This window comes from Vidua chalybeata, chromosome 17, assembly GCF_026979565.1.
Source record: "Vidua chalybeata isolate OUT-0048 chromosome 17, bVidCha1 merged haplotype, whole genome shotgun sequence".
NCBI lineage: Eukaryota > Metazoa > Chordata > Aves > Passeriformes > Viduidae > Vidua > Vidua chalybeata.
In genome coordinates, this window is record NC_071546.1 from 9,202,912 (window position 1) to 9,213,302 (window position 10,391).

The 10,391-nt window shown below is 44.5% G+C and overlaps 1 protein-coding gene across 1 annotated transcript; it reads right to left on the minus strand.

The window, feature by feature from the left end:
* Positions 1–2,297: 2,297 nt before the first annotated feature.
* BIRC7 (baculoviral IAP repeat containing 7) lies at positions 2,298–9,887 on the minus strand. The gene is made up of 8 exons (XM_053958794.1): positions 9,852–9,887; positions 7,082–7,610; positions 5,986–6,085; positions 5,317–5,398; positions 5,182–5,227; positions 4,057–4,275; positions 3,113–3,178; positions 2,298–2,622 (listed from the first exon to the last, which is right to left on the minus strand). The coding sequence occupies exons 1-8, from the start codon at positions 9,885–9,887 to the stop codon at positions 2,420–2,422; spliced, it is 1,281 nt and encodes a 426-aa protein (XP_053814769.1). The 3' UTR covers positions 2,298–2,419.
* Between the last annotated feature and the right edge of the window lie 504 nt (positions 9,888–10,391).

Below are 10,391 nucleotides of genomic sequence, written 5' to 3' on the forward strand. Positions count from 1 at the left end.
AAGGGTCATACCTACCATATGACCCCTACCAAGGGTCATATTCCACACTTAATTATCTCCTCCAGGTTTCATTAGCAGAGCCGTTCCTCCTCATGCCCTGAGAACTCCTCTCGTAGTCTCCTTGTGCTAGATTCACTCCGTGTCCCTCAAGGTGACAGCGTGACAGTGCTCTGTGAGGGCAGGGACTGCCAGTCCGTTCCACCCCATCCCATCCCCAGCATGACCCAGGAGCAGCTGAAGGCGGTGGCTTCCCTTATCTCCAGTTTCGGAGTGCCCTCTGTTGGGGACAGACATCGCTGGAGATGCTTCTCCAAGAACAACGTGGCACCTGGTTCTGAAGGGACAATTCCCCGCGGGAGAACAAACCAGCTCCTCCCTTTCTGAGGGGTGGAAAAGCCATTCACCATTTTCACACCGTTCAACAGGGTGAGCCCCAGGAATAGTCGGTGCAGGTCCAGCCTCACTTAGGTTCCAGTCACACTCAGGTGAGCTTGGAGGAAATAACACTGTTGCAGCACCGAGCTGGTGTTATCCCTTCTCAGATTACCACATCTATTTAAGCTATAAGTTTCTGCTGTATTTATAGAGGCAAAACAAAGCCAATGATATTTTGAATCCAGACAAGACCTAATTGGCATGGTGGTGACATTCTGTTCCCTAGGAAAGCTGCTGTCTGGCAGAGACCCAACCAATCCCTCCAAGAGTTGCAGAGTTTAAACCACTCAAGTTGTAATTGCTCTCATCTTTGCCAAGAACTGTGCTAATATTCCCTTCTTCTGAAGGCAGGGATGAAGAGAGCTGCCCACCCATGGGATCTACAGACAACTGACACCTTAAAGTGACTCATAGGCAAGCCCCCAAGCTGTTTAGTAACCAGAGCTGGAACCAAAAGAAGCACTTTCAGAGCCACAAATACACCAAAAAGAGCCACCTACCAAAACTCTACAAATACTTCACATCAGAATTATTCTGCATTTGCACAGTTTCGTGTATCAGATCCTTACTCTCCTTCATCCTTACCCCTTCTTTTGCAGTTTCAAAGAATTTTGAGGAGCCAAATTCTTCCCTGTGATGGTGCTGAGGCCCTGGCACAGGGTGCCCAGAGCAGCTCTGGCTGCCACATCCCTGGAAGTGTCCAAGGCCAGGTTGGACAGGGCTTGGAGCAACCTGGGATAGTGGAAGGTGTCCCTGCCCATGGCAGGGGGTGGGAATGGGATGAGCTTTAAGGTCCCTTCCAGACAAACCATTCTAAGGCTCTACGACCCACATGCTGGCTGGAAGATTCCAAAGGACACTAATGGATGGTAAGAACAGCTGCTTTTCTTACTTATGCCCATGTAGCACTGAAGGACAGATGTGATTTACAACCTGATGTCACTCCAACATCTTAGGACACCACCACACCCCTCCCCCAGCAGGGAATTGTACTATAATCAGATACTCAGACCTCTAAATTAAATAAAGGAAAAATTTTATTCCATGAAAAAGAACAGTTTAAATTAAAAAATGCATTTCCTTTCCCTTAAGAAGGGATAGTGTAGATGAAACTTACTCTCTTTGGCTACATGATAGAATATTCCATTTTAAATATGAATTTAGCCAGCAAAAAAAATTTAGCCAGCCACCAATTTAGCCAGCAAAGAGATGTTCTCAAAAGGTATGTTTCCAGAGCTGTTTTCCACCAGGATAATACCCAACAGCCAGGGAAGAGCTCCATAAGAAGCTTCCAGGAGACCATCCAGTCACCCTGAGCACAGAGACTTCCACCAGGGGAGGTCAGGTGAGAGCAGAGAGCTTGGAGGGTTAGGCCAGACTTTTCCACTTAGTTATGCAAATTTGAGTATTGCTGAAACGTTTCATCAGTTTTTGAAAATTCAACAAAAAGAGGAGAAAAAAGACAGCAAAAAGGGGAGAAAAAGGTAGAGCCTCCCTCCCCCACAACACATTGTTGCTGAGTATTCGAGTCCCAATGGAATGCACTTTGTACAAAAAATACTCCCATTTTCAATCAAACTTCCTGAAGGAATCCCTAAGAGAATAATCTCTAGACAACTGCAAAGTGAGTGAGAAAGAACCAGAGAGTCTGCTGAAAACAGTCTTTGATTTCAACACAGAGCAAAGATTCACTTGAGAACACAAAAATGTGGAGAAGGAGAATCTCTGTCAATAAAAGCCTCATTTTGGAGGACAAAAGAATCCAGCAGAGTTTTCCTGGAGCAGTCCTAAAGCAAGAATAGATCAAACCAGCAGTTCTTCCTAGAAACACTGTGCACGGGAGACATGTTCAGTGAGTTTTTAGACTTTTGCCAAGCTACCCTGCAAATAAGATTGCTCCAGCAAACTATTTATTTATTTTCTCCCTCTGCTGAGTTATCAATGAGTTGTAGGGACTTATCTTCCCCCTTGGGTGCACCATGGCTCAGGACATGAAGGCTCTCACACTGCCCTGGATGACAGCTCTGCAGATGGGACACAGCCTCAAATTGAGGGCACATTCTTCACAAGCTACCAGGTGGCCACAGGGAACAAACACAACAGACACATCTCTGTCCATGCACACTTTGCACATCCTCTCCTCTCGCAGGCGCCGCAGCTGCTCTTCTGTGCTCAGCTGAGACTCATCTTTACCAAAAAAAGAAAAAAGAAAAAAAGCCAAAACTGTTAGTGTTTTGTCACAGCTCCAAAGTGCCAGTTGTGACAGCTTAGGAAGTCACACTGCAACTTGCCCATTGTTTTGTTCAGAGACTGTGAAGATGGCAAAAAGTACCTCTCAGGCAAGTTTCATTTAAGCAGAAAAACTACAGCTATTGTAGACTGGCTTATCTACACAAGGTTCAGCTTATTTACACTCACTGGACTGAGCAGGGACACAGATTAACAGCATTTACTCTGTTAATTATCCCCATAAACTGGACTTTTTGGTAACAGCTGCTTCACAGGGGCACTCCAATCCCTGAATAAGGGTTCCTGTGCTCAAGTGCCATTCAAACTAGCACACAGTCCCCTTCAAAATTAAAAAAATGAGTTAGTACAATGACTACTGATACTGTTACTCTAGAACTCCTCCCAATTATGCTTAAGCTCAATTCCCCACGCTGCCAGCCCAGAGCACCTGATTCCTTCTGCTGCACAGATCGCATTTCTTGTCTTGATGTTCCAGTCTCTCTCTGAACAGCACCTGTACAACCAGAAAAGAAGATGGTATTCAACTCACTCCTTTATCCATCTCCTGACAGTGCTGTGTGAAAAGAAGAAATACCCTGGACCTCAGAAGCATTTGGTTAAAAATTTCTCGTCTCAGCCTGGCATGCCTGATGTTCTCTGTGGTGCTTCAGTGGCTATTTAAATTCACCTCTTTGCCAAGGTCTGTCTGTCCACGTCACATTCTCTCCTCAAAGGTGGTTTATCTATCACATCAGCTGGTCATTCCAGCTCCTCTGCTACTATTTAATCAAAATTTCAGTTTTGTGGAATTCTTTCCATGTTAGCTACAGAAATGGCAGACCATGCTGTGGAGGCAGGAGCTTTGGAACTTCATCTTCAAGCTTCACTTGGCAAACAGACTTCACAAAACAGATAACACAAGACAGAAGTTAAGGGAAATATATATTACCCAGACAAGAACTACAGCTATTTCTAAACAGGTTATTGATTCCAATTTTAAATAGGCTTGGAGTGATCATCCATCCCAGGAGCTTTGCTTCAGACAACTGCCTCTGCCTGGATCAGCTGTGAATTTGTGCATAAGCCTGCACATCATGGAGTGCCACTTATTGCAGGTCTGAGGGCAGCAGGAAACACCAAGGATATCCCCACCACATCCCAGTGCAGGCAGATACAGCCACTGACATCCCAGCAACCACAGCTTCTCCAGGTTTCTTTAACTGGGAACCTCATTGCTCAGGCTGCCAAGGAAAGGCAGGCTTGGGGGCATTACCCCTCAATTCCAGCCTGGGCAGAGTGAAGGCAGACCCTCAGGACACTCCCAGCAGTGCTCCAGGTGCAGTGAGGAAGAGCTTAAACACCCTCTTAAGCCCAGCTGTGAGTCAGGCCTACCTCTCCTTCCTCCTGCACTGCTGCTGGCCCCCCAGCCTGACTGCAGCAGGTCTGAAATCAGCTCAGACTCAGACAGGTAGAAAGTCCCAGTCAGCATAAATTTATTCTCTACCAGGTTTGCCACCCAGGTGGGGTCAAAGCCCATCTGCAGGACATTCTGCACTATGAAACTCTGATCATCAGAAGGATGAGCCAGCAATTTCCAGTCCCTCAGAGGATCTGTAAAGCAGTGAACAGGTACTTTACTAAAAAGGCAGAGCTTTGGGCAAAAAGTGTGCCATTCCTTGAAGGTGCTCTACATAAAATGGCATTAATATATCCTAGAACACTCCTCAAGCTATCCATTTAGCTAGATTAACTTCCAATTTTTTTACTTCAAATCATAATTCACAAGGAAGTTAATCAAAGCCAATTTCATGAAAGCCCAGACACTTATTTTGAATGGTTTATTTCACTTTATCAGTGAACAGTTTCCTGTGTTCAGCATCACTCCATAATCCTTATCTCTGTTTTCACATCCCAGAACAGAAGCCTCAGAACTGCTTTCATGAGCATCAAGTAGAACATCCCAACTGAAGCCTCTCCTACCTGAACCATTTACCAGTAACAACAGAAGTAGGAAATTCAGCTGGCAGTCTCTTCAAAGGCCCAAGTCTTGCTTAAGCTTATGGGAGCCAAACTTCATCTACTTACATTTCTGGGAGCAACTGATAAATGGGAATAAATCCCAGGAACAACATTTCTATGAATATCTAGACCCTCTACTGTTCTCTGGTTTCTTATCAAGCATGTTTAAAGTGTTGTAGTGAAGGGCTTTACAGACAGACATCAACAGCAAGAGCATCAAAAGCCAGAGGTAAGTTAGGTAAGCACTCAAAACTCACATGATTATCCAGACTAGCTAAGTGTCTCTGGCCTTAAACTAAGAGGTCTCACAAGAAAAAGTAATTTTGTTTCTTGAGCTAGAGACCATTTCCTAAAACCAAAGTGCAACAACTTCTAGAATACCAAAACATCTCACAAGCCCCATGTCTACAGAGGGCAGAGCAGCTGAGGTGGGCTGGTGGAACTCAGACTATACCACGTTCACCAGAAGATAAAACACCATGGAATTACAGCACTGACCCTGGGAGGGAGAGGAGTCTTGCTCAGTCTGATCCCAGGAACGTCTCTGAAAGTGGTACAAAAAGAAAAGCACATGTTCAAAACTCTCCCATCTACCAAACCTAACCCATTACACACAAAGTGTTCACAACTCACTGGAGCCAGCAGGGTGTTAGAAAAGGTCGCCTGAATGCTGTTAACAAATTCTCTCCCCCTTGAGTGAAGTACAAATTCACACCTATGAGCAGAAAAGTTGAAATGCATTAGTACAGCATCTCCCAGGTGAAAGCAGCAGTTTGAAATTTGGAAGCAAAGGATGTTACAGGCAATGAGCAAACCTCTATATATCCATTAAAGACAGGGTATCAGGTGTTTCACCTGCCCACCTCTTGCACAAAGGCTGACAGTAAGAGGATCACGATCCTTCCCCCTTAATCCAGTCCTCATTTTGGCCCAAGATGAGCTCAATTGTAACATGCTTTAGAATAAACCACAGGAACTGTGATGAGAGAGCAGTTCACAGGAAAGAAACAAGAACTGCTGCAGAAACTCAAGGCCTACAGTACATTTCCTTTTGTACCTCAGAGTAGGAGTACTGAAAGCCCTTTGATGCCAAAGAAAGTTTTTTTAATTGAACTCTTAGACGGTGAACTCCAGGTCAAATTAGAGAATCTCAGGTCTGAACTGTGCCATTCCACCTAAGCTTGAACATTTTATTTTGCTTTTAAGGTGAGATGATATAAACATTGCTATCCTGAAAGAAAAGTATCAGTGTGAAATGCATGACCTATCTTTTGGGGTATTTGTTAACCACGACTGACTTACTCTGGGTACCATTTGGCATGTTCCCTCCAAGGATCATCTCCAAAGGACCAGCTCCTCACGCCTCCATCACAGTAAAAACACCTCACTACATCTCCTCGTCCTGAAAGGGAGAGCAAGAGATTATCTGACACCTGAGACACTGCACGCCCTACACTAACCCTGGGTGAGACTCAGCACAAAAAGCAGGCTTTGGACAGAAGAGATGAACACATGACAATTTACTAACACAGTGCACATTGTACAGGGGCAGGAACTCAGTCTGAGCACCCAGAGCTGGCTGAGATGATTCCAGAAGGGGATCACAAGCTAACAGGCAGCATCCATGGGAGCAGCTGAGCTCCCATGCACAACCCCCCCAGCCAATCCCCCTGCCTGCCTTTGCAGCAGAGCTGTAATTAGTTACACCTGTGAACACACTTTGCTCACTAACAACAATCTGCCAAGTGCAAATATTTCCCCTGGCTGGTCAACTCAGAGAGGATTATTTCTTCAAACCTGTTACCTAAGCAGGAAAACATTCTCAAAGGGAAAGAATAGCATTATATTGATATTCACATGCATGTGATTACAAGAGATATTGCCAATTTTCTGCAACAAAAAAAAAAACTGATTTCTGTACTTCAAATGAAGAGTGCCTAGAGAAACAAGCCACAGCAACAGCCAGAGGAGCTGACTCCATACAGCTGTCACTCAGGTTTGGGGTTTTGAGAAGAAAAGGCTTCAGTGCAAGACACAGCCTATCCAAAATATGACACATCAAGCAAGCTCCTCGAGTCCTTTTAGAAGTGCAAGGAATAAATACACTCAATGGATCTTAAAGCACACACTTTTCTGTCCATAAAACATCTGTTTAAAACACATCACCTTTTCCTCTCCTGCTGGCAAGGAGGTATTTACTCATGGAGCCCTCAGTACCCAAACAGGAGTTAAATGTTGAAACAAATTCTGCACAAGCAGTAAGAGAAACAGCACAGGCAGAAGGAAAGATGTGGTTTTTAACTACTGTACACACAGGTATTTGTAAGAACAATAAAACAGTGAAACTTTCAGAAGTTAACTTGAATAAGAGTTAAGGACATTTCCCCAGAGTACCCACCTGTGTAAAAGAACCCTGCTCTAGCCAGTTGCTCTGGATGCATGCTGGAATTTTGTGGCCAGTTCTCAAATGTAGACAGTCTCATCTCCTCTGTCACCATCTCAGGGTACTCCGGCTCATTGGGCAGGGCTGTCTCCTCACTGACCATCCCCTGCAAGACACTCAGGAACTGCCCATCCACAGTGTCAAAGATCTCCTGCAGGGACAGCATCTCCTGGTTCCCAACATCCTCACCACTGAGGTATTTACAGGAAGGGAAGAAGCGCAGGTGCTCTATTATGGGGCAATCACCAGGTCTCCAGTCCTTCAGGACACCACCACAGCAGAAACACTGCACTTCATCCCCGGGGCCCAGGTAGAAAAATCCAGCCTCCACCAGGTCCCGGGCAGACACAGGGGCGGTGCGGGGCCACTGCTGGAAAGTCCTCAGCCTCCTGGCCACGCTCCTCATGCTGGCATCGAAGAGCCGGCGGCGAGCAGCCCTGGGCTCAGGCTGCTCTGCTGGTGCTGCATCCCCCATGGCCGTGCTCTGCAAGAGAGGATGGAGAGCCCAGAGCAGTCAGCTGCATTCGCAGCCCCAGGCAGCGCCCACCCCGTGGTATTATTCCTCGTCCCCATGCACATTCCAGAAAGCTCCTGCTCGCAACAAAGCCCAGCTCGTTTCGGAGCGGCAGCCCAGCCACAGATCTGGTGTTGCTGTACTTTGCTGTTGAACTTTTGCTGAGCCTCCACTGGTGTCTGACGGGAAGAGTCCAGGGCTTTCCAAGGCCCTCTGCCAATTTACAGGAAAGATGGAACAGAGAGGGGAGGGCAAAAGCTGAACTGCCTCCCAAGCTGAACCAAGCCAGCCTTTGGCATCTGATCTGCAAGATAAATCCCCAGCCATTTTGTAAGCCTTTAAACCAGCATGAAAAAGGCTCTGTTTTTTATTCTCTAAACCAGACATATGGTAACAAAACAGAAAACAGTCACACCCAAACAAATAACGTCTAGATCTCCCATTTACAGCCAAACACCACACAAAACATCTCATTTCTCATGTTTTTATTGTCATGATTATTAAGAAGTGATCATCTAGAAATAGCTCTATAAAAGAGAACTTTTCCAAGCCATGGCCTCAAATAATTAGATACAGTTTCTATGAGGTGGTGTCCTTAAATCAAGGATTTTCTAGTTTTTGTCACATTCTGCCTGTGCTACATCTGTTCAAGAGGAAGAGTAAAATTAATTAAGTTTCCAAGTGCTTGATTCTCCAAGCTCTCACCCTGCTTAAGGTAACAGCCCTTCCCTGGGTGATTAAGCTGAACTGTAACTCAGCCACTGCTTCCAACATTTTCCCTATGGCTGGCATAGACACTTTCAAAAGGCCCTACAGTGACACAACTGAGAACCAGGAACACTTTAATTCATTTGGAGAGAAGTCCCTACACAATGTGATTAAGTAAAAGGTGCAATTAGGCCCTTTTTTAAAATTAAGGGCCATCCAAATCCCTTCCCCCCCAGCTCAATAGGCGAGTTCAACTCAAGGAAGTGCAACTTCCTATTTACTGGTTATCAGGGTTAAGCATTATTAGAATACAGCCCCCAAAAAGTCACGCAGGAAAAATGTTAAATCAAGGGGAAAAAAATATAAATAGACATTTTTAAAAGGTACCATTTTTCAAGGCTGGTACAACATTAAAATAACAGATAACTACAGCAAGGCACAGTAAAATACAAACAAGTGGAGACCATAGATGCAGCAGCTACTCTGCAGCAAACACCATCACAGAGACTCTGAGGAGGCTTAAGAAACACTAGGGCCAGTAGCATCTCTGAAGAACTGTTTCTCTTAATTAACAGCTGCAGTACATTTAGGGAGGAAAAAAGTTTACAGGTCATTTTAGTCACAAAACCCATAGCTGTCCTCCATAGGCATTACACATTTAGTGAGATTTTAAAAGCAAAATCAATCTTACTCAACCACATGCCTCTCATAATAAAAGGTAGCAAGGAAGAGAAAGTTCATTAGCAATCAGAATTCCCTTCTATAAAGACAGGGACAGAAACCAGGGCTGGAAGAAAAGGCTCTCAAAGTCTCTTTCAGAAATTGTGCTTTATTTAATACAATAAAGAAGCTACTCAAGAACTATGTCACTGGTATAAGGAGAAGTCCATAGAGGCTCTGAGGCCATCGGTCCCTGATGCCCAGCAGAACGTGCAAGCTAAGCAGACTGAAGAGAGGCAGATTGTTTGCCTTCACAGCAGATTTTGCTCCCAGAACACAGAAGCTTGTTCATCAGGAACAGCTCCACAATCCATGCTGCTCTCATCTTGAGCCTTAACAAAGCAAAAGCTGTAACTCTTAAGCTACAACAAATTTTGGGTTCCACAGAAATGATGGCCAGATCATCTTAGCCTTCCTCCACCTAGAAAGCACTTGAGAGCAAGCTTCACAGGTTTTGATTTCTGTCTTCACAAAGAAAATTATTTCTTCCACAAAAGACTTTTTTTAATAAGAGGTGTAGCATAAGAGAACAAATATATTTATCTTTTGCTTATTAAGAAGCTCATTATGGTTTACCTTCACATACTCTGCAGAAGACTCATTTACTCTGCTAATGAGACTCCCCAAACCAAATTAAAATTTCAAAGAGCTATAACACCACAAAAAACCAATATCCTACCACAAGCCACTACTTACATAGGAATACAAAGCCAAAACAACATTAGAGCTCATACCAGCAATCAGCACAATAAAAATATTCCTTCAAATAAACCCCAACTTTACCTGAAACATGCTAACTAAACCCCAGAAAGCCTCCATAACTTAAAACTCTCTCAACACCACAAACTTCACACAAAAATCTTCTCTCCTCAGATGTCTCCCCTAAAGCAGAAACACTCCCAAGGAGTAAGTGAGCCCACCTGCCTCAGAAGCCATTTATAATGCTCAGTTGCCCCCCCCCCCCCCCCCATTGGCTGGGATGGGCTGAAGTTCTCTATTGGCTAACGAGTCCAAATTTCATCTTTATAAAAAGGAGTCACAAGGCAAAGTTAAGCTCAAATGTTCTCCAGAAAATCTTGTGAAAGCCTAGTCTAGTGCCAGGTGTGACATCCTGACTCCTATGATATAATGGCTGTCACATCCCTAGTTTGCTGTGACTCTATTAACAGTATTTCTGCATCTTCTCCAGCTTGTTTTCACATGTGTTTTGCACCTTACATTTCTTAAGAAAATGTACTGTAAAATTAGCAGATAAATAGCAACACGAATTTTCTCCAGACAGCTTGAACAGATTGCACTGCCTTTACTTTGGGAATCAATCTT

Excerpts from the sequence above, each read along its gene's own strand:
- BIRC7 (XM_053958794.1), bottom strand. The coding sequence starts at position 9,887 with ATGGAGGCTTTCTGGGGTTTAGTTAGCATGTTTCAG. Across the intron at positions 5,399-5,985 it reads CATGCCAAATGGTACCCAGA|GTGTGAATTTGTACTTCACT; the intron begins GTAAGTCAGTCG and ends TTCTGCTCATAG. Across the intron at positions 5,228-5,316 it reads CTAACACCCTGCTGGCTCCA|AGACGTTCCTGGGATCAGAC; the intron begins GTGAGTTGTGAA and ends TACCACTTTCAG.